The 27,210-nt window shown below is 39.6% G+C and overlaps 1 protein-coding gene and 1 long non-coding RNA gene across 4 annotated transcripts in view; one reads left to right on the top strand and one right to left on the bottom strand.

The window, feature by feature from the left end:
• LOC311273248 (CUB and sushi domain-containing protein 1-like) overlaps positions 1–27,210 on the top strand; it is a 396,934-nt gene that overhangs the window by 303,215 nt on the left and 66,509 nt on the right. For all 3 annotated transcript variants that reach the window (XM_084380198.1, XM_084380197.1, XM_084380199.1), the window contains 11 exons: positions 877–1,064; positions 3,486–3,680; positions 15,621–15,737; positions 15,843–15,956; positions 17,760–17,855; positions 17,997–18,200; positions 18,573–18,697; positions 18,807–18,903; positions 19,914–20,018; positions 24,826–24,944; positions 25,321–25,390. In XM_084380198.1, coding sequence (XP_084236324.1) covers positions 877–1,064; positions 3,486–3,680; positions 15,621–15,737; positions 15,843–15,956; positions 17,760–17,855; positions 17,997–18,200; positions 18,573–18,697; positions 18,807–18,903; positions 19,914–20,018; positions 24,826–24,944; positions 25,321–25,390 — 1,430 coding nt within the window. The remainder of the gene's footprint in view (positions 1–876; positions 1,065–3,485; positions 3,681–15,620; positions 15,738–15,842; positions 15,957–17,759; positions 17,856–17,996; positions 18,201–18,572; positions 18,698–18,806; positions 18,904–19,913; positions 20,019–24,825; positions 24,945–25,320; positions 25,391–27,210) is intronic.
• On the bottom strand, positions 1,758–6,242 carry LOC311273419. The gene is made up of 3 exons (XR_014624667.1): positions 5,897–6,242; positions 5,706–5,782; positions 1,758–2,067 (listed from the first exon to the last, which is right to left on the bottom strand). It is a non-coding gene; the product is annotated as an uncharacterized lncRNA (long non-coding RNA).

Here is a 27,210-nt window from a genome sequence, read left to right as displayed (position 1 = left end):
GAGGACATGTCCTAGCCTACATGCCTATAGAAAACTGATATAACAATTCAGAGAAATAAATGTTGCTCGTTAACGGCCCTGTAGCTCAATATGCAAGTCTATGGTGTCCATCTCTTTTTATAGCTGTGACAGGACACATACAGATGCACACTAACACACAGTTGAGTCCTGTGACTTCCATCCAAAAAATTGAACAGGGTGGTTTAACCAGGTGAGAGACAGCGCTAACTCAGAAAACAATGTAGGTGAAAACAATTTAAAAGTTTCTCTGTGTGACAACCACTGGGACAGGGTGTGTGAGTGTGTGTGCATGTGTTCTTATACCATTACCCTCATGAGGACCAGGTATCTTCACATATGTGTAAAGAGATGAAAAGGAGCTGCCAAAGTGAAAACAGGTTCAGGCTGCAGGTTCAAGAATTCAGGGCACATATTTGTGTTAGGCTTACGCACAAACATACTCTGGCAAACTGAGGATATAAAGATCAAAACAGATTGTGACATGCCCCTTCAGAATGCGACAACAGGATGATTTTTCTGAAATATTAATGTACTTACAGTGTTTTCTATTGCCATCTTAGATTCAAGAGGAAAAAGAAAACAGCACTTAAAAGTTTTCATTACGAATGCAGTAAACACATCCAGAAAACATGTCAGACACCTCAAAGTGAAAGTAAGAAGATTAGCAGATGATTAAAAGAGAAATACAGCATAGCACAAACTAATTGGCATTCATTAAGTAAAGTATTTGGATTTAACACATCATTGGATTAATTGTTTGAAAATTTGAACAGCAGCACACAAACGAACTGGCAATCAATCTCACTGTATTGTTGAACCCAAGTTTCTCTCTTTTGTTTTTGTTTTTTACCCCAGTTTCAACATGGAGCCAAGTTACGACTTCCTGCATATCTACGAGGGTGAAGACTCTAACGGGCCGTTACTATCAAGTCTCCAAGGCAACCAGGCCCCAGAGCGAATAGAGAGCAGTGGTAACAGTCTCTTCCTGGCATTCAGATCTGATGCCTCACTGGGCATGTCTGGGTTCGCCATCGAATTCAGAGGTAATTATTTCATAAAAAAGTTTTCCTTGATATAATGTCCTTGTAAATTTTCTTGCAAGGTCACACTTAACGTGGAATTCTTCTTAGATAATGACCTAATGTTTTAAAACATCATCAGCATTTATGGGACTAGCAAATAATAGGATAAGACATGTTAATAGAAGCAATTCAAGCAGTTTATTTCTATTTCTTACCTTTTTATTATATTGTTTATTTTTTACTATTATTATTGTTTATTGTTTATATTGAACTGTCCTTTGGCTGCTGTGATGCACACATTTCCCCGTTTGCGGGACTAATAAAGGAATTCTGATTCTGAATCACAGGGTGAACACAGGTATCAGTCACTTACATTTCATGCTTTTTAAGACCTTTTCAATTTCAATTTTTAACCAAAATAAGACTGGTTTGGGCAAATTCTCTATTTTCTTGTTCAAGCATGAAGGTAAGTATGAAATCCTGGAGTACATATGTGGTCCTGTGCAGAGGTTGGTTTTACATAGGAATATGGCTGTTAGCATGAGTAGGATTAATCTACATTTTGCCATCAGGTAGGTGCAAGTTTAATCTAAAAACACAGTAGAAGGTTCAGTGGTAGGTTTAAAGATTTGTATGATCTAAAAGGCAGACTTTCAGACAGGAGCTTGACACATTTTGATAAATTAAATTAAAGGATGGACACCAAGACAGGGAGATGGTTAAAGGAATTTATTTTTAAATGCAAAGTTGGCAGGTAGTGGAAGAGGCTCTGGTTCGACCACAGGAAGACAGCACAGCAGGTGGCTCGGCTGGTGTAGTGAAGCTTAGGCCCAGGCAGGTGGTAACGCTGGTGGCTCAGTAGGTGTGGTGGTTGAGACTCACAGTTGCGTTGGCTGAGGTAGAGGTGTAGGCTCAGGAGGATACAACACCGAGGATCCTCAGCCGAGTGCAGGCAGGTTGCAGAGGTACTGGAGGTTGAGTGGTAAGGTAGCCAGGAGGCTGGAAGCTGGTAGCTAGTCAATCACTGGAGAGGTCGAGAAGAGACAACGTTAACGAGGTAACAAACAATATAGCACAAGACAAGAGTTTCACTGTAGAAAGCACAATCAAAGAGGCCGTGTACCACATCAGAGAGATGAAATAATCTGGCAGCGAGTAGAGGGAAGACCAGGGTATTTGAACTGGCGCTGATGTGAGTGGGAAGCAGAAAAAAGCAGGAAAGCACAGACGCACACAAAACAGCCACACCAAAAGTCCCAATCATGACACGACAAACTCATTGAAAGTTGTCTTAGTTAATCTGGCCCAGCTATTTGATAAATACATGGAGTGGGCGTTCTGTATGTGACAAATACAAAAACAATCATTGTCGCGAAAATCTGTGTGTGACGTATGATTAGAATGTTGATGCAGGAGTTTCTTGTGCAGATTGGATAATATTTTAAGCTGCCATCTCTATTAATTTCACCCTTACTGTACATCAGTGTTTTTTCAGTTGAAGGGGCATGCTGCTCCATGAGTTGTTTACTTCCACAGATTGTGACTCATCCTGGTTTTACAGATGTTGCTTGACTGGGGGTGATTAACAGCTAGACTCAATGTGGAACTGATGATTAGTTCTTCGACTGACTAGAGACCAGATCTGCTCTGTCAAGTTTTATAAACTCTTTTTTTTTCTCTTATTTCTCTCACTCCATTTATCTCTAATTAAAAAAAGATTATCTCCTTCTCTGTTGTCTGTCTCCTCATGCTGCCTCACACCTCTGTACTTTTGTCATTAATTCACTACCTTTCATCTGCCATCTCTCTAATTAAAATACAACCTTAATCATCTCCCTGTTTCACTTCCATCTTGCCCTCCACCTTTCTCTCTCTCTCTCTTTCTCTCTCTCTGTCTGTCGGTTTCCCTCTGTCAAGCGCAATATCTCATTGTTATTGGGCGATCACAGTAGAGCAAACAAGCTGGCCCAGTGCCAAGTCATAAAGAGTTTTTGACCATGGTCGACTTTTCATCTTTTACTCTTTATTTGTGTCATCTTCTTTCTCTTGACTCCTCTTATACCCTTATTTGGTCCTTCCTCTCCCATGAGGGGAAAATCCATTAGGAGTTAAGAATGGATATTTAGTATGGCCCATAGCATACTAGAGTCAACCAAAAGCAGCCAGTCGACTAAATTTAGCCCAAAATCACCACCAAAATAGTTTAGCCCTCTAATGAAATCCAAAATCAGCTTTCTCGGGCTGTATAAAGGATTTAGGCATATTTTAGGAATCTACATCTGTAACTGTCAGTTATAACTATTTATTAATACTATTATTTATTCAAGTCTTTGTGAAAATTACACATCAATACCAAATTATTACAGTGCCTTTTCCTGCACCATGTTCCTAGTGCTGATATGGGATGAACTTACCAGATTTCTTTCTCTCAATTCTCCACAGAAAAACCAAGAGAGGCCTGTTTTGACCCTGGCAACATTATGAATGCCAGTCGGACGGGTTATGACTATAAACTGGGATCTCAGGTCTCCTACAACTGCCACCATGGCTACACAACAGTGGGAGGGGAAACCATCACCTGTGTCATGGGGAATGATGGGAAGCCGGTGTGGGACAAGGCTCTGCCATCTTGTAAAGGTAGGAGAGACACACAAAGAATTGCATGCTTACAGGAGTATGCACATGGTGGAATGATCATGTGGGGTAAAACCTGTGTATGTTTAACTATTAGTAAAAAAAAGAACCTGCTTGCACATACACTTCGGGCCCGTGTCCACATCTAGGGCCAGCGTCTTTTTTCAATTGTTCCCAATGAGGGAACGAGCGTCTATGATGATGATCTGTGTGTGTGTGTGTGTGTGTGTGTGTGTGTGTGTGTGTGTGTGTGTGTGTGTGTGTGTGTGTGTGTGTGTGTGTGTGTGTGTGTGTGTGTGTGTGAGAGAGAGCGAGAGAGTGTTTGCCAGAGACAGAGAGTCTGTCAGGGATTGGAGGGCTGAACTGTCTAAATGATTGACAGCTCAGAGAGCCAAGGAAGTGACACCTGCCAAACTGTCATTCAGAGTGTATGCGTGGGTGTGTATGTATGTGTGTGTATATGCGAAAGCTCTAAAGTGACAGAGACCTGGCATGGTGCCATGTGGGTAAAGATTCAAATAAGCCACAGAGCAAGGTGGCAGCACAAGGAAAGAATTTTAAAATGAGTACAGAGGAAACACACACACACACACACGGAGACAATATACACTTACTCATACCTCTTAACACTTTGAAAAAGGCTCCTGTGAAAGCTATGCTTAATAAAGTCTGAGAGACAGTGAAGAGGAGAATTTTGGGGGTGGGAAAGAATACAGATGAGATAATTGCACTCAGAATAGCTATATGAGAACAGCAAGGAATAACAGACAGCAAGAAAAAATAGCTCATCAGTTCATTTTATCTCATGTTCGTTTTAAGATAATATCCGCACTTGTTAACTTGAGATGTGTTACATTAACCAACCACAAATATAGAAATTTCACTTTAGCACTTCTTTGTTCAGCTGTGGTTTTGAACTTAAAGATGTGATGATCTGTTTTGCAGTTGCATCAAACAAAACAAAAACATGATTAATTTCTCTTAAAAGAAAATAACTTTGTTTTTTTAATGCATTTTAAGATTTGCATATTTGAAGTAATGTCACTTGTTTTATTGTGAGATGAGGAAAAAAAATTCAACTTCCTGTCTTGAATCACTTTAAATCTGTCCACCACAAGTGCACTTCAAAGTATTTGCGGTGCTTCCATCTACAGTAGGTAGTCAGCCACCTAGATTAGAAATCAGGAAGTCAGTCATTCTTAATTTCCCAGCTTGGGATCAATAAAGTATATCTATTCTATTCTATTCTATTCTATAACCAATCAAACAAGATGGACCAGTCATCTTGAGGCATCCATCCCCACTTTATAAACGCCCCTGGTGACCTATATGACATTCTCACATTCTTCCCAGCTTTCTCCCCAGAGTGAGATACCCCACTCAGTTTTCAGAGAAGCGGGGTTACCCTGGTAACTGAAAGTTATTTGGTCGAACCACTCAGCAGCCAGTTACTTGATCAATAAATAAGTTGATCACAACATTCCTTAGAGGGTTAAATGAAACGTTTCCACTGTTGGTAACATAAAGACGGTGTGTTCATTAGCAAATAGGGGGTGGCTGAAATGGATTCAGTGTAATATTAGATGCTTCTACCCCACAATAATGTATTTATGAACAGATGCCAAGTATTGACATTTAAGTCTCATTTTGAAGGCTACTAATGAAAGACCACATAATGGTCCTCTATCAAATAAAAAATGATCTCAAACTCTGAAAGGCCTTGAACTTCATCAAGCAATTGATTCATGTCTTTCTACTGTAATTGATCTTGATATGATTTTTCCATGAGGTGTGTTTTTTTCAGCTTTCTTGTTACCATGGCAAAAAACATGAATAAATTGCAGTTTTTAAGCTCTAATACAAATAATATCAAAATGGATTTTATCATACTACTACTGTCATTGACTCACAATTTGTTTTTGAGACTATGTTGTACATGGTGTTATAAGCGGTCTTGATTGACCCAAATTGAAAAAATAGTTGCCTTGCTCGTCATTGGATGAGTTGTTTCCTCTCAGTAACACAGACCTGACTTTGTTCCAGGTCCAGGCCTCTTCTGAGCCCCAGATACATGAGCTGATCTGTCGAGGTTGCTGTCACCTACACTATAGGAGAATTAACATATTCAAAGCAGAAGAATTTAACTAAATCCAGTCCTACCCAGTAATCTTGCTCCTTTTCTTCCCTCAGCTCATATTGTACACATTGAATTTTCTCACCACATAGTTAGGGAAGTTTCTCTGTCGGTCTGTCTCTCTATCTTTGGGCAGCTCCTGGGGCTTTTAGACCAAACTCATTAGACAGGGTGAGACCTCTTTAAATAATACATCTCCACTTACACTCCCTCTGTCTCCTCTCTTCTTCCTTTTCACCCCTCTAAACCACACATACACACACTTTCCTCTTTCCCTTCCTTCTCTTTCCTTTTCTCTGTAACTACTTCTCTCTCTTCCTGTTTTCTCACCCCCCCTCTCTCACTCATTCTCCCTTCGTCCCACCTCCTCTGTCTGTGTCTGATTTACTCTGTATTTTTCTCTCGCCATTTTGGTCAGGCTCTCTCTCTCTCTCTCTCTCCCTCATACACACACATGCACACACACACCTCCCATCTTAAACCGCTCTTTTATTGGTTTCCATGGTAACTAAGAGCTGGTGCGAGAAAGGAGGAATTCTCCGTGACTGTTGATAGGGTTGTGTGTTTGTGTGTGTGTGTGTGTGTGTGTGTGTGTGTGTGTGTGTGTGTGTGTGTGTGTGTGTGTGTGTGTGTGTGTGTGTGTGTGTGTGTGTGTGTGTGTGTGTGTGTGTAAGAGGGAGAGAGAGAGAGAGAGACGGAGAGGTATAGTGAGAGAGAGAGAGAGAGAGCTATTACAGAGTGCCGCCTAGAGGCAGTATTCACACACAAGACCTCACACAAACACACACACACACACACACCATATACAGTTCACTACTCACGTTTATACACGCAAACACACTTAAATACTCAATCTTTGAATACAGTTTATATATGTTTGTGATATCAGTTAAAGAGGAACTCCACGCTCGTTTTTTTCTTGCGCTGTTGGCATATGATGTTAATACAGGTGATTTTTCCATCAAAACACATTTAAGGTGTAAAAACTGCTTTTTCCCCTTGAAATTTGGCTGTGTGTCTGCTTAGATTCCTGAATCATAAAGAAATAGGCAGGACTCTGAGGTCTATTACAGTGCGCTACCATGCCAAGTGTAAGTAGTAGAACACTGGCTAATGCTAGTACCAGTTTGTATACCTTACGCATAGTTGCTGGTTGCGGGAGCATTAGCCTGATAGGCAGCAGTGGAAAAGCACATCATACATGACCGAGATGTATTTCTCATGGCAGCAAACACCACACATGGGGTCGCTGATAACTGTGCTGTAGTCGGAGCTTAATAAGATATATAAGGCTGACCAGCAGTAGTGTTAACCAAGATAAACAGCTTAGCTATGGCTGTACATGTGCTGACAATGACCACGGACAAACACACCACAGAGTCTTTCGTAGTAGAGCTGCCAGCTTAACTACAAAACAAGTACCCTTGTAACTCTCACTAACTCTCTCAAGGGTCAATGGTGTAGTTCTAGTGACTTTCAAAGCAAAGTTTGTAGCAATAGCTATGCATAATGCTTTTGTGAAATTTAAGGATTTTTATATGATTGTGAGGACCGATCTAAAACGTCACTTTCACTTAATATATTCCACCACAACATCAACATAGTCGGATCATTCTCACCACTCCACTGATTTGAATAGAGAACCAAAATCACCACATCAGAGCTAACTTCTCTTCCACTAACTTCTATAACTTAATGCAATCTCTCATTCAACACTTCTACCATCTGTCCTTCTGATAAAAGTGTGCTTGGGGGTTTACTGTCTATAAGACAAATTCAAATCCACTACAGAGCTTTCTATTAAAAATATTTTTTTTGTTGGGATGCATACTGTCAATGTAAAAAACTTCAGCTCTGATAAAATGTACTTTTGTGACAACACAAGTACTTAAATCATAGAAACTTGGTTTCATCCATATGTCTGAGCCCACTGCGACCCCTTGACTTGCCTGTGGACTCTTTTGTCAAGCCTTGTCGTATTACCCGCAGTGGTCTTGGCCTCTCTGGAAATGGCGTCCAGTAGCTTCTATTTGACTGTTTTTCAGTTGCTACCCTCAACGACACTCAACACTTTCTTTACAGTTAATTAACACCAAAAGCCTTCCAGTGACTTAAAGGGAATACTTCACGTCATATCTGGTAGGTTTTTTTTTATTAAAAATCTGTAGGAACTGAATTTCATTTGACTGGTATGTTAACCTTGAAATAAACTGACTAAAATTAATTAGTAACTGAAAATGGTATTTTTTTTTAATCAGCAGAATGTTGAGGATGACATGAGGGGCGACTGTATCTCAGGAGGTAGAGCGGTTCGTCTAGTATTCGGAAGGTCACTGGTTCGAGTCCCGGCTCCCCTCAGTTACATGTCGAAGTGTCCTTGGGCAAGATACTGAACCCCAAATTGCTCCTGATGAGCAGTTGGCGCCTTGCATGGCAGCCTCCAGCATCAGTGTATGAATGTGTGTGTGAATGGGTGAATGTGCCAAGTATTGTAAAGCGCTTTGAGCTGTCAGTAGACTGGAAGAGCGCTATAGAAATGCAAGACCATTTACCATTTACCATTTACATGACTGGGTTGTCGTACTCTTGGAATTAGTGCCATGTAGGGTTCCATTATGCTTACTTTACGTGGACTTTTAGGTTATACGTAATACCACACCTTCTCAATATTCAATAGTGTCACAGTTATTAATTAATAATAATGAATATTTACAATTTACAATGTTACATTTTTACCGAAGATCTTTAAGGCAAGTCTCGCCATTCAGAGGCCATCTTGGTAATGCCCATGGGCAGTTATTTTGGGCTAACAAGACCAGCATCTCCTATCTAAGTTAATGGGGAGAGAGCCATAACCTCACTTTTAAAGGTCACAAGGACATGAAAACTGCATGTACAGAACCACCAGTCAAATCTGATAAATACAGCTTAAAAGTTAGGTGACTTTGGCCCAAAACAAGGTTGTACTTCTACTACGCATGCACATGGTTTTTACAACATCAACTTTTTTACAACACCAGTTCAATAAAGAGTATTGCAATGTGATGTCATCAGCTCATCCCACCAAAGTACTTTAAAAAATGTGAGTTTAATGTCTAGTTTTTCAATAGCATCACCTTTTTTGGCAATTTTCTGGATTGGTGTGATATCCTCCTCTTCCATCGTCATTAGAAGTCTGCAGCCGCACCAAATAAGTTGAAACTGTTATTGTTAATCTCAACTGTGCGCTTGTGTCAGTTGATAAGATGATTCATATGTTTCTTGATTTGACGATTGGCTTTTGGGACAAGAGGTGGGATACTGTATGTGTTATACAGCTGTCATCCCTGGCATTATATAATTTTCTATTCAAAATGCTTTGAGTGGTTTGTCTCCTCTCTTATAACGTGTTTGTTTTTACTAAATATCCAGTCTGCTTGACCTCATCTCTGAAGCTCATCATCATCACCTGAGGTTAAGGAGGTCTTCTGCTTGGGTCGCAGGATTGTTTAGAGGTTAACAGTGTCATAGCGGCTCTATAAAGAGAATATATAAAACAAGAATTGCTTAAATTGATCTGGCTTCAGAGGTATTTGGTAGTGAAGTTATTTCACATACAACCATCATCTCGTTACACACACACGCTCACATTAAAGGACACATTGTATACCCAGATCTAGTTGGAATTAGTTTAAGTTATTTTTGTAATTGTCAAACCCTAACCTGCACAATTGTTTTACTATTTACATGTGCATATGCATAGTGCAATTGCTACTTTTCCTATCACACAAATAAGTTTTGTGATAAAAGGTACGACAGGTCTTGGTCTGTTAACAGCATTCAGGGGCTGTGTTGCATATACGGTAGTAACCATTTTTCTAAGGTGTGTATATATATATATATATATATATATATATATATGTATAGAATTTGCTCAAGAATTTGTAGTTATTTACATTGTTGTGATTATTGTGATAAATCTACTCTCTGAAAAGTTGAACTCACTAAAACTGTTCTGTTTACGGTTCTGTAAGAGCTCCTGGAAGACCTGCAACTCCACTTTAAAAGTTTAGGACATTTTAGAAGTCTTTTCCTGTACTCTCACTGCCACCCCAAAGCCCTGTTGTGTGTGTATGTGTAGTTGTTTGAGAGGAAAAGGAAAATGAGATGCAGACAGTGAGAGGTAGGACTACAAAAAGTGTTGTGTACGTGTGTGTTCTTGTGTATGTGTGTGGATGATCAAAGCGCGTGGATGTGTGAGAGAAAGAGAGTGACTTGCATAGCATTTTTTGCATTTATTTGTGTGTGTGTGTCAGAGGGTGTGAGTGATCAAAGCACATGTGTGTGAAGGCTTTTGATAAGGCTGACACCTGAGCCTAGAGCAGCACCACTGGGAAATTGTGGGTAGATCAAGACAAGACCTCTAGACCTAAGGGTTTGAATGCAGCAGCACAACAAGAATCAATCCGAAAAATATCAATCGATATCAGTGCACAGGATCAGTAGAAGTGGAAACAAAGAGGGTGATTACTCTGATGCTTTAGGAAACAAGAAGAAAGGAGGGAGGGATAGGAGTTGGGAGGAGGAGGACGAGTGGGTGGAAGTACAACTGTCTAGCAAGGGAGTAGGAGTTTTGCTGTATTTTTCATTCTAGGCATGTTAATCAGTTTCACTGAGCAAGGCTTAACCAAGAACACGGGCCCAGACTTAATGTCCACACTCACGGTCTCACAGACTTTGACATGTGTTCCTGATAAGTCCACATGAGCTCAGGGCTGTCCCACTGTGAAATCGGAAAGGGCTCTCTGGTGGACTTTTTGAGCCCTTTATGCATGGTTTCCACAAGACTGAACTGCTAAGGGAATTACCCCTATGGGGCTGTCCAAAATCATCACAAAAAACCCCAAAACATTAAAGGACTTGAAAGAATGTAAAAATGTTCATGGCTGCAATGACTGTTCATAGTTTTTTAAGGTTTTATTTAAGTGAGGCATGATAAAGATCACTTGTTCCTCTCAATCTGTTTCTCTCCTCTCTGTTTTCTCTCTACCAGCAACGTTTTCTGCTTTTAAAAAGTCAGACAAAAAAACACACCTTGCGGTAGGATTTTTTCACCCACGATTCCCTTGTCATAACAGCAGGTGAGCTGCGTGTGAAAGAAGCTTGTTGTTAATTATGTAGGCGATCAAAACTAACATCCCAACGACCAGGTGCACCTCTCTCTGTCTGCAGAGCATGTGTGATTGACAGTAGACGGGAGAGGAATGGCAGATTGTCTTTAGTTAATCGATCGCAGATGATGTTCTCTTGGATGGATTGAACAAAATCAATCAATGAAATGCTTCAATGTGTAATGTACTTGTCAAATGTACTTGGGCGCCTGTTGATATACCTGGGCAGTCCATCATAGTAAAGCATATGTGTGGGAAACACTATTAATGATAACTTTCAGGCTAACCGAAGGTTTTTTTTTTAATTGTGCAAAATCAATTTTATCAAACTACATGAAAAATCACACCCTGACACCTGAGTGGCCACAGACAGGCCAACGTCCCAGGTGACATATTAGTTCAAAATATGTCATCCTGTTTCTCATATAGCATTTCAAACCTTTGCACTCTCCTGCTCTCACATTTTCACTGAACAGAGGTGATGATAATTAAAGTCTGTCAAGGATCACAGATGATACTGATGGTAAACATTGGTACTGGGCCACAGACATACGGTACACACTCTAGCAAAACAAGACAAGAAGAGCAAGAGGCTTGAAGAGGTGAGAGAAGAAGCAATAAGAATATGCGTGTGTGTGTGTGTGTGTGTGTGTGTGTGTGTGTGTGTGTGTGTGTGTGTGTGTGTGTGTGTGTGTGTGTGTGTGTGTGTGTGTGTGTGTGTGCGTGTGTGTGTGTGTGTGTTTGTGTGTTGCAAGGATGACATTGACAGATGTGCTTGCTGCTGCTGTTTTTACTCATACACACCCCACCACACACACATTCACAGACACTAATTTCATTGACCTCTGCTGGCCTAACCTGCAGTATAAATGTGCACACGCCCACATACTGTTAGCACACAAGGTTTATAACTCTCTTGGGGGTGCTGAAGATGGATCAAGCTACTGTTAGGGCTGCTTCTCGCGGGTCATGCAATGGTAGTAGGGATTAATAGGCTTTTTGAAATTGCGATACGCTGATACCAGAGATCCCACACTGTGCCGTAGCTCATCACCCCATAATTCATTCAGTAAAGTTTTTTATCCTGCTGCCTCTTTGTAAAGAGAAAGGAACTACTTTGCAAAGAGTGCAGCAGAACTGTCATCTCAGTTATAAAAAGCATATGCCGCTACATTAATTTGATATATAGTTACCAAATAACACTGTTGCATATCAGTGGCTGTTTCATAGTACCACAATATGTGTTGGTTACAAGAAAATGTGTGTGTTTTTGTCTGTTATCAATCAATCAAAGGCATCATCTCTTTTTTTTTAAAATATCTTTTTTATAAAGTCACATAACAAAATCGTAAAGGAACAACTGGAAAATAAATCTAAGCTTATTTAGATGCACAGCTATATCTTTGGTTGGACATTATTTTCACGCACAAATACACATTCACACACAAAGGCACACAGATCAAAAGCACTATATTTTTCCATTATATAACAAAGCCTTGGAGCCACAAGGGTCCAAGTGATATTTGGGGACAACATAAATTTTCTGCTAAACTAAACAACTTTTGAGCCAAATGCAGCCAGTTGGATTTTTTTATTTATATATATATTTTTTAACACATAAGAATAACAGATTAGGGTAGTGATACGATGCCAGCTTTGAGTGCAATTGGCAGTGCTCCCAGCAGCAAGGGGGAAAAAAATAAAGACGAGGCACGCGATTAAAATCTGAATGCTTCATTTCAACACGAGGCCTCTAAATGATTGAAGCAACAAAGCGGATGAAAGTGTTTGGGCAGTGCTGCCAGAAGTGATGCTTGCTATATTGTTACCTCAGTACATTAGCTACAGTGTATTCCGCTAGTATGAGTACACAGACATTGTTGTGCTATTTTGGCTTTGTGTCTTGGATCCTGGATCAAAGAGAAACAAGGAAAAGGATGTCAAAGTGCTGACCTTCAGTGTTAAATGTACTGAACAATGACATTCAGACAAGACAATCAAGGAGTTTTTTATGGCCAAAACAGAGGAGTGCACCTCTTTTGCCAGTTGCGTCAGCCAGTGTCAATGCAAGCGATCATGCTTTTCAGAAATAAAAACGATAAGTGAAGCTGGCTGCAGCGCAGGCCTGGCAGGGCATCACTGGGGAAGATACCAAGTGTATGCTGATATCTTTGAGCTTTAGACTTTAGACACTCACTTATTTATTTATTTTAACCTTTATTTATTCAGGGGATTTTCTCTGAGAGCTCAGCTCTCTTTTTGAGGAACACTATGATCACACAAACACACAGTTGCATACACTTACACCTGGAAGCTACCCAGTAAAACCACTGCCTGATCTGTTGGCCGGAGCACTTGAGGGATAAGGGCCTTGCTCAGTGAAAGTAATGATGAAGGGACAAGTATTTCTCATTTACTTTCTCCTCAGATTTATCCCGCAGGTCATGGTCGAATGAAAAAGTACATATCATGATTCAATTTAAGTTTCTTCCAACTTGCTCAACACATTTTCTTCTCCTGAAATCGAGGAAGTAGATTTAGAAATTGCTGCAATGCCTATAACGTTCATCTGATGTGAATGTAAATACCCTCAAACATAAGTTGGACATCAGCACTTAAACTTATTCATCCTTGTTTCATTTCACATTCAGTGTGCTGGAGGACAAAAATGTGTCACTGTCCGAATTTACTGCATATAGTGGCTGTATCCATCAATTCTCTTTATCCGTTCATACTATTCAGGGCTGTAAGGCTTTCCCAGCATGCACTAGGTGAAAGGCAGTATACTCCCCAGACAGGCTGCCAATCTATCACAGGGCCAACGCATATAGATAAAACACTCACATTCATGTCAGTGGACAATTTACAGTTTTCAATTCACCTAACCTGTGCTGCTTAGTGGTTGGCACAAAGGTGAAGAGGCTCAGCCTACAAAGTGATTCCCTTACAAACCTACCTACAGTTGAGATCTTACCTTGCGCAAGCTAGATTGAACCATTTTGTATATCCCCCTGCAACTTTAAGCCACATTTACTGTGTGTACATAAAAGCACAGTGCAACTCTATGCTTTGCCTTTCATTCAATTTGTGCTTACAGTCTGTATGGAATTTAACCTGGTTACAAAAGCAATAGCTGAACACCCAGTAAATGAGTAGGGCTGCCTTTTAGAAGCATTTTGTGAGGAGCACTCAAAGGATACAGTACAGAATAGAGTTGGATTGTCTGGGGTTTGTAAAGTCACAAGTTACGAACATTCAAAAATATTTCCTTAGGCTGCAACTAAGAGACATTACTGGAGCCTGTATCATTCAGAAAAATGTCAGAAAACTATGTTATGGAATATGTTTTTTAAATTATTTCCATTTATTGATAAACATGCATGTTGGAGCATGTGAATCAGAATATGTAGCGTTCCAATACAAAAAGAGTTGATCACATATCTGAAAAACAACAATTATCTGGTAGTAATTATTGATAAATATTCTCTTAAACATAAAAAAAATACTTTTTACAGCAAACCTGCAAGGACACTGGACTGCCAACCTTTTAAAATGCTACATGAGACAGGATTTCAGACTTCAGTTGTGATGAATATAACCATTACAAGACAATGCCAAATTCAAGTGACATATTAATGGCTTATTGAGATCTTGGTAGATATTAAAAGGAAACTAATTTATATTGTATTCGCATTGGCAGACCCTCTATGCTGTCCTTTCGATATTGAGCCATCTCTTAAATGATACATCTTATGGCTCTAGAGTCTCAGGTAACTGCAGCCATAAGCACATTTGTAATTGTCAAAAAAAATACAATCACCAAATTGCATTACTAACTCAGTGAGCATCAGTATGGGATCAAATTAAATGACCATAGTTATCTCATTTACTCCATTACTCAGAGCGCCCTCTTTGTTGAGTGTTATTAAATTCTCAAATATTGTCTTCATGTACTGCTTCCTCTTTATTTCTCAAAAGCTGGTTTTTATTTTGGAAGTAATTCAGTGCAGCTCCCTTGCACATTGTTAAATTGTGTTTTCACTTTGTCTGCTGAGATTTCTATAGAATATATTGTAGGTTAATTGAATTCTCTCTTTTCCCATCGCCTTCTTTTAATACATCTACACAAAGTTACACCTGCTCTTTAAAGGTGAATCATTTCCCACACATGACCCTTGAAAATGGTGTGAACATTATTAAGTGCAGAGGGTAAATCTTCTAGACAGTCACTAGAAGATATTTTCCGTATAGGGATACGGAAAAAAGGGGCACTTCAACATGGCTTTACATGGCTTATAAATTAGCTTTTGTGTTAGAAATATGAATTTTAAGAGCTTTTAAATATATATTTAAAGAAATAGAATTCTCTCTCTGTCGTTTTCTGGCTGGAGCAGGCTCTTTCTGTGTTGGGTTTGCATGTTTTCCTTGTTTTTGCGTGGGTGTTCTCTGGTTTCCCCCCACCATCAAAACATATATATTAGTTTAACTCTCTGGTCAGTTCCTTGGATCTGGAGTTGGTCTGCGTTGGCCGTCAACGGTCGCTGTACACTGCTGCTGCTCCTCAGGGATGGGCTAAATGCAGAGAGCACGTTTCACTACATTGTACTTTATATGATTGTCTGTGATTAAAAAAAAGATTATTCTTCTGTCTTTCTGTAGCTCCATGCGGAGGACAGTACGGTGGCTCTGAAGGCGTTGTTTTGTCTCCTAACTATCCTCTAAACTACACCACAAGACAGACCTGCTCCTACTACATCACTGTGTCCCCACAGTTTGGTAAGTAACGAAATGATCACACCACGCACGCTTACAATGGATGCTGTGATTGAAACACCAACAACAAAGCTATTTATGATCTTTATCTTTCTTCTTCTTCTTCAGTGGTGTTTGGTCAATTTGCAGTTTTCCAGACAGCGATGAATGACTCAGTAGAGCTGTTTGATGGAGCCAATGAGAATGCTCGATTGCTCAGCTCCCTGGCTGGGTCACATTCAGGTGAGAATACCTATTGGCTGAAACACAGTTTACACCACTTATCATGACTTTGCATGACATATTATCTTTGAAAATCTGCCATTCACTTCTGATGTTTAAAGTTTTTTCCCTTGTGTTCCTTGTTTTGTGCTCCTGAGCACATCTTTGAAAGAAGATAATAATGAAGTCGTCTGTAAGAAAGCAGCTCTTGGGGGCTATAGAACACTGCACCAGTAGTCGTTATCACAATTTATTTGACAGTGATGTATTTGGCGAGAATCCATTATGGGTTATCTGTACAAGAAGGAATCAGCAGTGGAAAGCGTCTCACTGGGACTATACAACATACAGTTGCGCTGATACTCAACAACACAATACTCCCTGGGTATGCTTAAACTTCAACTTTGAGTCATCCCAGATTGGCAACGTTTTGAGTCAGGACACAGTAACACGCTCTTTGTGGCATTGACAGAGACGGAAAGATGAGCCAAAATCGATGCAGATGACATAGTATTAAGAAAGAAAAATGAAGAAATATTGATTACCATAGTCGTTGGCAAAACTTGCTCTTGTTGCCTCAGAGTTTTGTGTTCTTCTGTTGTGTGTGATGGCCAGGGGGCACGCTGCAGGGGAATCCCACAGGAATTGACATTTAGTTTCTTTCTATAGAAATCAAGGCTTTTAAATATTTTCTCTGTAATGTTATTCAGTTGTGCGCATACAGAATCGTGAGTGGAAAAAATGAAGCTCTTGCACGAGACTGCAACTGCCAATAAAAATTGCCTTTCCAGTATTGGAGTAAAGTTTCATGATAAAAATATCAATCAGAACAGAGAAAACACAAACATGTCTAGACAGATGTGATAGTTCCTGAGGGCATTTCTTTCTTTTTTAAAACTATGGTTTATATTTGCTGCTTTTTTATGCTCTTTTCTTTTCTTTTGTTTTACTTTCCTTCATTGAGTGGATCAGACAGGGAGCTTATTTCAACATAATGTTAAGTACAAGGATGTGACAGTTTTCGTTTGGCTAAATGTAGCTGCACACTATGCAATTTTTTTCCCCCTTTTCAACTACTATCCATCCAAGTTATTTCAAAGGAAAAAGGCCTGTTTAGATAATATAGAATGGGTGGCTTATTCCTTAAAGTTAATTTGGGTTTGAAATTTCCCTTTTGGCTAAAACTGGCAGCAAAGAATGAACCGCACCAGGCTTTACGAAATAATGTTAACCGCATCATTACCCTATCACACGCACGCATACACGCGCACACACACAGGCAAACAGCTTTGTGGCACATTGTTCCAGCTAACTGACTGATTATCCTGACACACAAACATATTAACACACATCTGCGCATAGCAAACCTACACATACACACTCACATCCTGACGCGGCTAATGATGGTTCTAAATGTCAGCCACACCAGACCATGTTTTCCTCATTTATCACTGTTACTTCGTTTGCTTGTGTATGTCTGCCCATATAAATCTGTGTGTGTGTGCGCCTGTCAGTTTCTGTGTGTGTTTGTGTGTGTCTGTGCTTGAATTCTTAATATTGTGAGGACCACAGCATAACACAAGGCGAAAATGAAGGACAAACCCTGCAAAGTGCTACCTTATGTGTTAATTGCACGGTTGTGTGTGTGCACGTGTGTTCATATGGACCTGTATGTTTTTTTTATGTTCTGTGTCTCAATTTGTCAAAAAGTGGGGAAAACATAATTTGTGCATGTTTTCAGGAGAAAAGGTTAAGCTGTTTTTAGCCTAAACATTAATTTTTAAAACTATTTTGTGTGTGTGTGTGTGTAATTGTTTGCCCCAGGAGAGACGCTGCCATTGGCAACTTCCAATCAGATCATGCTGCGGTTCAATGCTAAGAGCGGCCAGTCAGCTAGAGGCTTTCACTTTGTCTACCAAGGTAACTTTATCTCTCTTTCTCTCACTTAAACACAATTATTTGCATTCAGTTCCAGTTTGACATGAAGGTCTCTCTCTAACTATATTTCCATTTGTCTGTCCCTCTGCTTCACATATTATTCAATTACGGTCATCACTGTAGCCGTGCCTCGCACCAGTGACAGCCAGTGCAGTTCAGTGCCAGAGCCTCGGTACGGCAGGCGGATCGGTTCAGAGTTCTCTGCTAGCTCTGTGGTCCGGTTCGAGTGCAGTCCGGGCTATCTGCTGAAAGGATCCAGTGCTATCCGGTGCCAGGCCGTGCCAGGTGCCCTTGCACAGTGGAATGCGACAACACCATCCTGTATAGGTACGACTAAACAACCATGAATTGTACGGAGGGTGTAACCAGCTAGCATAATGCAGAAATCAGTCATTACCATCATCCATCGAGTACTGCGAGGGTTGGGATTTTGACATTGATTGTAACAAACTAAATGCATGCGTGAAATCTCTCTCTGCTGAGAGCAAGTCTTTTGCAAACAGCTTCAACTGTCACCTCAGTTTATAACATAAATAATGTCTGATATCATATTTTCTCGCTCTGGCTCCCTGCAGTGCTAATTTGAACCCCATATTGTCCCTGGATATGCGGAGCCATATTCCAACAACCTGTCCTGTCTGTTAGCTATTTAGTTAATAAACTTTGCCAAGAAATCCATATTTTATGTCTTCATTCTAGTTCCCTGCAGTGGCAATTTGACTGAACGTCGTGGTACAATATTGTCTCCTGGCTTTCCTGAGCCATACCCAAACAGTCTCAACTGTCTGTGGAGGATCCATGTCAGTGAAGGGGCTGGGATACAGGTACACATATGTATAGTAAATATATCATTAATATTAGTATTTAACTATGGAAGATGCACATAAACTCGGAGGCTGTGGTGTAACTTTATTTTCATTGTTTGCTATTTAGATCCAAGTGATGACGTTTGCTACTGAGCACAACTGGGACTCACTGGAGATCTACGATGGAGGAGACATGACAGCTCCCAAATTAGGGTCATTTTCTGGTATGACAATATGATGGCACACACATACACAAACACACAAACTAGTGCACAGACACCCATGCACACAAAACACTCTGGAGATCTATGATGGATGAGATATGACAGCTCCTAAACTATAGATACACACTCACAGACACACACAGACACACACATATAGATTGACAGACGCAAACACACACACAAGATCTATGATGAATTGTATATGACAAGTCTTAAACTATAGATACACACACATACAGCATACACTGGAGATCTATTATGGATGAGTTGTAGTACCAGAACAGCTGACATATATCTTTAATAAATAAAACATATTTTTATAGAATTCTTTCGATTTACTGGTAGTCAGTAAGAGGAAGAGAAGAAAGCAGGGAGGGAGGGGAGGAAAGAGTTTCACCACAAGGTTGAGTGAAGGATGAAAGAAAGACGGTGAGAAAGAAGACAGGGTGGGATAAAGAGTGATCTAACCTTTTACAATTTCCCAGCGGAGTTTCCCCTGTGACCTGCCCCAAGCACATACCTGTCACACACCTATCACACATTAAACATGCCACCCATAGGGCAACACACAAGCACGCACACACACACACATACACCCACTCAAAAGGCTGTGCCCTTCTCAAGAAGGCACTCCTGGGAACTGTCCACTATAACCACAGTGATCTGGTGTTGGCCACTGAGCAGCTTCACTGGGACAGATGGGGGTTGCTTCACATAAGGACACTTAAATGCTAGCTGTCCACGGAGGGCGAGGGGTCATTCACCTCCTCTACGCATATTTTCCCAGCTGGTCTCAGGATTTAAACAAGACTTTAAGTCAAATGTGGCTCGCTGAAAACATGTTATCATGTATTTTGAATGTAAATCTCCTGTACACCCACTGTTGTGTTACATAAACTTTGAAGCCATTTTTTTGTGCAAAATTCACTTGAATATTTATCATCAACTGAACATTAACCTTCAAAACTCATCGACTGGTTTTATCTTATGTGTATTTCTGTCTTCTACAGGAACAACTGCTCCTGCCCTCCTCAACTCAACATCCAATCAGCTCCTTCTCCACTTTCAGAGTGACATCAGTGTGGTGGCAGCAGGTTTTCACCTAGAATACAAGAGTGAGTTAAAGATCCAAAGTTAGATAGATAGAAAGACAGACAGACACAGACAGACAGAAAGACTAATAGAATAACAAATGCTTGAATATTGGATGCCTTCTCACCAGAAACCACAAATGCAGACAAACCCACAGAGACACACACACACACACACAGCTGCAGCCAAAACTTCAACATCAAATAACAAGAGTCAGTGACCTGAACTGGTACTGCCCGAGAGCATACACACATGCTGAGACCCACATTGGAGCACACACACAGAACACACACACACACACACACACACACACACACACACACACAGAACACACACACCTAGAGGGACGTAAACAGAAACACATCAACTCAGACACACACATACACATGCACAATTGCTTTTGCTCATGTCATACATGCACATAAGTCCAAAAAAGACACCCACGAATATGTAGACTAACAAAGGTACGGACACGGATATTAACATCATGCATTTAAATGCATGCACACCTGTCAGGGCATGGTTGTGCTTTTCAGTCCTTTGTAGTTGTTTTAGCTTAGAATCACTTCCACATCAATGAACATGTCCCCTTTTGTGAGTGTGTGTGAGAGTAGTGTGTGTTTGCACGTACATTTCTGTATGTGTGTGCGTGTATGTGTGTTTAGGTAACTGCCCACATTTGTGGCTCAATGAACTGCGGAGTCTTTTTGTTGGCTCCATTCGTCATGCCATCACAAGGGGAAAAAAACCTGGAGGAATATTAACTTTTGGGGACAGTACATCGTGTCTGTTTCTTTAGTTTTGCTTCAGTGTATTTCTGGCTGCGGTCACTCTGATCTTTTTAGTGTGGCTTTTATTACCTGATGTGCCCGATTCCACACGATACATTTAAAGTGGTTGCCCTCCTGTACAGTATCATAAATAATCCTAAGTTAAAATCATTATTCAGTGCAGGTCAAGCCTCTCTTCTATTTTTATGTTTTAGCATTTATTTTGCTCAGGGCTGCAGCACATTTAATATTAAGTTGTTGGCAGTGCAGGCAGTAGTCTTTTTTAGCTTTTCTTATGTATGATGTCTTCCAGTTTCCATGACGAGAGGATTTTAGGTTGAATTGTGCTGGCTAGTTTTGATTAGAGGTCTTCATCGGTGCTCTTGGTTCTTTGTAACCAACCTGAGACCCAAGTCAGGCTGGCTTCAAGTTATATTAAGTCTTATAAGGTCATGTCTTGGGTGCGTGTGTGACTATGTGACTTCACCTAATACCTGAGTGGATCCAAGCACATTCTGTATCAGCGCTGATGTTACAGTGAATCCTAATCACAACAGGACAAAGAAGGGGGCTGTGAAATGCAGGAAAAATTGGATGTGTTGCTATTTTTTTTTTTAAACATGAATGCTTGTCAATTTTTGGCACATCATGCTGCTGTTGGTGTTCTCTCTAGCTATTTGGGTCTGTTCAGATCAGCTCCAACTGTATTGGCACACTTTTTCTGATTGGGTTTCTCTCTCTCTCTTTTTCATAAATAAACAGTATGCATACAGTATGTTGATTTCTGGATAGGTTTTACACACATACTGTACATTTCAGACCATGTCCAAAATGTGGAAATATTGGGATCATCAGAGGCAAAATTCTAGATGATATAATTGCAATTTTTAGCCTTTTGTGATGTGCTGAGTAGTGCGATAAAACACATTATACTCCAATATATTGGAATTAAGTAAATGTTTTCAACTGCAAATTATGCCCCAAAGGAAAACCTTGTCAACCTGCCTTTAATCTAATAATATAATAATAATAATATACTTAGAATTATGTTTTCAGTCTGTTCATCTCTCTTCAGTCATTTTCAATGCAGCAAAATGGGATTGTCAAGCAGACAGACTGACCAACACTGTTATAAAATTAAGGTCATTAAGGTTGCAATGCACCCCTCTGACGACTGTTTGCATTACAGTCTACCACATCATCCAACTAAACTGAATGCAAAAGTATGATGACTACTGTACTATTACAGGTAATTTGTACAATGTACCTTGTAGATTATGCAGCCTCATCAGCAGCTGGGGAATTTGGAGGTAAAATCTATTGATTTTATTATTCTAAAACCAAAAAAGTTTAACTTGTGTTTGGATTATTATCAATTCATGTAATAAACAGTTAATATTTGATGTTTGTGTATCAATACAGTATTACCACACAAAATGTGGCGATACTAGGCTATGTCAATTTTCCCCCCACCACTCTTTTTCACCTATTCACATTGAAAAAAGAAACAACTTTTAAAGCAGGACAGGGGAGGATGGAGATGGAGAGAAGGGCAGACAGAGAGGGAGAAATAGGTTATGTAAGGAGAGAGAAAGGCAAAGAGAGAGATAAACAGAGAAATCTTTTATATTTTACATATTATACAGAATAATCATCTATCCTCCTGGTGTATCAATCAATATCTGCAATTATGTGTCAATACAACACTACATGCAGTTTCTTAATGTTTGGCGACAAGCAGGCTATTTGCTGTTATCGCAGAAACCAAGTCCAAGTACACCATCCTGAGCTTTGAACATTGTCCAAGCTCACCTTCAACAAAATACATCATACATTACACCATGATAAGAGCTTTTGCAGGACTCAGATGGTCGCTCTGCTTATCTCAAAATGAGTGCCAACACTTTAATCTGGAGCAGAATTTGCTCCAAGTATACTTCAGAGGTTCAATACAGGGGGTCCTGATACAAAGCAGGCTTTCAACTTTTTTCATTAAACCCAAAGTTTTGCCTCAAATGGTCAAATTCTCTGTTCAATAGGTGATAAGAACAAAAACACCAAAATTAGTTGTTGATTGTTCATTCTGATCCTACTCACAACACTATTGTAAAAGCATTATTACCCAAAAATGACTTACAGACCATTAGGGGTAGGCATAAGGTTATTTTTAGGCGAATCACAGAGATAAGCATCTTTAGTGTCATCTTATTTTACACATAACCTGGCTAATTTTTGCAATGTGAACAAACAAGCAGAGTGATGCAGGCAACTAAATGGCAATGCTTATTGGACGAATTACCTCACTTTATGATCATAAAATTGTGTAACTGTTTTTGGAACTGTTGTTCTACATTGTGTCACTGTACTGTCTTCTGTTTTCCTCTATGTTTCCAGTAGAAACAGGGAAAACGAGCAACTGTTGAGCTGTGCTTGTGTGGCTTAAAGTTCTCCATGTCAGATGTGCGGTAATGTGGACAAAATCATCTGCTGGGGACACGTGAATGATTGTGGTGATGATGTTCTCATCATTTTGAGCTGACTTAAGGGACTTTACTCTAAAGGGCAGCGTGAGACATCTCCCTCCCACGTCTGTCCTCAAGTAAACTGAAACAGAAGCATAGTAAATACAGTCAGTTAGACTTAAATGCTGACACTGTCTAGTTGTAGTCCAGTGGCCCTAGTGGGATGGTTTGTGGTGCTGTCAGCATTTTACAGAGCAGCGCTGCTCTGTCATAACCAGGGAAAAGAGGGAGCAGTTTGCTCACACAAAGAGAGAGAGAGAGAGAGAGATGGTCAGCCAAATGGAATAGTTTCATTGATCAGTTGTCCTGACAGCTTGCTGATGCTCTGCCTAATAATACACTGTGTGTACATGTGTGTGTGTGGGTCTCCAAGTTACAGTCTCATGCAGCTAATTCAGTTATGCTTGATCCCTCTTGAAGAGCACACACTCATGTAACAGTCACAAACAAACACTTGCAAATGTCACACACCAGGGCTGGGCCACCTGGATATGTATGTGTGTGTGTGTGTGTGTGTGTGTGTGTGTGTGTGTGTGTGTGTGTGTGTGTGTGTGTGTGTGTGTGTGTGTGTGTGTGTGTGTGTGTGTGTGTGTGTGTGTGTGTGTGTGTGTGAGCTCAGTGGGATCACATCGTTTTGCTGGTAGGAAGGTAGATAATGAACCAACAAGACCAGAAGCAAACAATCACACACACACACACAAACACACTCCTCTCTCTCCCCTTCTTTTACTCTCTATCCCTCTTCCACCCCTGTGTTGCCATGGTAACCGCTCTAGGGCAGTCTCCTGCGGAAGTTTCCAAGTGAAACACACAAGCAAACACAAACACTCACAGAAACACACACACACGCACGTATGAACACACACGTACACCCCTACTGATGCTGTTTGATAAAGGGCTGGCTGCTGTCAAACTTATTAAGGATGTGTTTAACCTTTATTGTGTTGGGAATACACAACCAAAGTCATTATGTTACCGTCACATATTTTTAAGCACATTTCAGAGGCCGCTGTCACCGGTGACAATTAACAAGATCTTTTATTGTACTGGCTGTCAGTTCATAAATAGGCTCTTGTATGTTAGAAAAAAAAACATTAAGAGCATCTGTGAATTAATCTGCCATGTTAGCTCTTTGTCAAATGAATCTAAATCTTGTAATTTTCTCCTATTTGTTGAAAAGCTTTATTACATTCAGAGGCACCATTATCCTGTGAAATGTAGAAGTGCCATACAAGTCTTCTGTGCCGTAAAAGTACTGAAGAGAGGTAAAATGCACTTCAAGATAAAGGTCACATACAAGTGAAGGAAGAAGACAAGAATAGCGACGGTAACGTTTTTCTAGACATGAAGGTATGTGAGCAAAGACGAGGTAGAGAATAGCAGAGAGAAACTGTAGAATAAAAGGATTTAAGTCAACCATGATGAGTTTGAGAATAAAGGGCAAGACAGCAATGTTTAGATAGAAGAATCAATGATGAGATGAGTAATAGTTAACAAATTGTTCACTGTGTTTATGTTTGTTTTTCCCTTTTTTGTAGCTGTTGGTCTTACCACCTGTCCAGAGCCAATGATTCCTGCCAATGGCATTAAAACAGGAGACAGATATATGGTCAATGAGGTGGTAGCATTCACCTGTGAACCTGGGTACACATTACAGGTAATGTGAACAGCCATGCAAACTGGTCAATAAACATATCTATTAATGTATACTTACATAGTTTGAGATACCAATGGTACATAGTTAAAGCTACTACAAGGAGCTTTGATATTTTGTTGCTTTTACAGGCCCCTGTGGACAAAAGTAGTATTCCCACCTTCAAAACTACAAAATATAATGCCAAAAATAAAACTATCTAAAGAAAAATGACCTCCTGCTTCCTTTTAACTGGCTAATGTACTGCTCACTGTTACTTTGCCTGAGAAGATGTAAACACAGCTCTTTTTCGAAACACATTATTTTGATGAAATTGTACCAAAATTGGTTACACTATTTTTGTTTTCTTGAACCTAACCCGCGGTATATTCACTTTCAGGGCCACTCTCACATTTCCTGCATGCCTGGGACTGTGCGTCGATGGAACTACCCACCTCCTCTTTGCATAGGTAACATACAAAAACGCACATACACACACTCACACAGCTTTGCTGTATGAATGATCGATCCAATGGGAAAGAAATATGTCCTGCAGGTGTGAGGTTGAGGTTGAACCTTTAGGCCAGCGCAGCCAAGTGACAGAAGCATTTTAGTGGATGTGTGAGACATGTTTGGCTCTGTGTTTTCAGGTTTATGGTCGCTTGTTGTTTCAGAGTACTTTTGGAAAGCTGAGGTTTGATGAGTTCCTTATTACCTAACGAGGGAAATTAAAAAAAAAAAAAAGTTTAAGTCATTAGTCATTGATTACATTTCAGTGTGTAATCTGGCAGTTGGATACTTTTAAAATGAGACTCAGAGTATCATTCTACAGGAATAATAATTTATCAAATGAGCATATGCACATCTGATTCAATTGGTTTCACCTTAAAATCAGATTTATGGAAGCAAGAAACTTGACTGACATAGGGTCAGCGATCCATAGGATCAATATACCTGATTAGTACAAACTGAATTTTATACCTGGTGCTGAGAGCCAGGTCTTCCAACTTCTGCAATAGTGTTAAGGAACCTTGATTACATTGATGTTTGTGTTTAGGCCTGAATAATTCAGTCTTTGGTGAAAACGTGTAGCAGGTCTGGGAAGCCAGTTCCAGTTAAAGTCAACCTTGACATGTCAGGACTAACTTTGCTCAGCTGTGCAACAGCTGCATTCAGTATATGTCGATTTGAGTATTTTATATTTCAGTCATAAACACATAAACACAACCAAATCATGTACAAATCAATGTCAATAGAGGGTTGCATTTTTGATACATGCCCATCAACACTAAAGGATTTAAAGAAATTCATGGACCAACAACGAAGAAGTCTAGAATTGACATTTTCAAACATAATATCCAGTTTCCTAATAATTGGTTTCATATACTTAATTTAGCACTAATTAAGTGAACGTAACACTTTTTTCTTTTTTTTTTATCTTATTAACTGTTAGGCAACAAAATTGCTAGAAAGTCTTACTACATCTAAACCTAGCAGGCACCTCTAAACTGTGACTACTTGACAAATAACAAATAGTCTAATGATACTTTTTTCCAATTATTATTGTGTATTTTATAGATACTGAACATTTCAATAATCCATACACTCAGTGGTAACTTTATTAGACAAACTAGTATAATATTTTGCAGTTGAATACAACTGTTCTGCTATATATCTTTAATGATGGGTATAATGTTGTTTTTTGTTTCTGTTTTGTTTCTTATGATTTAGCAGCAAGTAATTCGACTTGGAAACAAATGATTGATTCATTTTTGACAATACTTTAAAAAAACTGAACATTGCAAACTTTGTTAACTTAGAATTAGTCAATTATATTTTATTTTAGTGTCACTCGCAAATTGCCCATCACTTGTTTGTTTACAAGATGCAAATAGTTGTGCAGTGGTCAAACATTTCATTACATTTTTTTTTTACAACAAAATTATTTTGCCTTTTCTTCCAAGCTTAGAAAATACAATCTGCTACAGAAAAGGTTCCATTCCCGAAGCACAACTCAAGTTTTTCATAATCATCCAGCAAAAAGAAATCAACATGAATGGAGGACATTTTACTAAAAAGTACATCCCATACGTCCTTGTAGACAGGACATAAAACAAAACATGAGTTCTCAAAATCATTTAGCTCACATAACACCTAATAAAGTGGCCACTGAGTGGAAATATCAATACTATAAATCCCCTCTTCTCAAAAGCCTTTGGTTGCTTACATTTTTGACTGTTTTTGCAGTGGTGTATCACCTTTCTTTATCTTTTGAAGCACAAAGGATAAA

The sequence above is a fragment of the Pagrus pagrus genome, assembly GCF_965226575.1.
Source record: "Pagrus pagrus genome assembly, chromosome: 1".
In the NCBI taxonomy this organism is placed as follows: Eukaryota; Metazoa; Chordata; class Actinopteri; order Spariformes; family Sparidae; genus Pagrus; species Pagrus pagrus.
The sequence above is the reverse complement of the archived record's forward strand: the minus strand, read 5'-3'. Positions and strand labels throughout refer to the sequence as shown.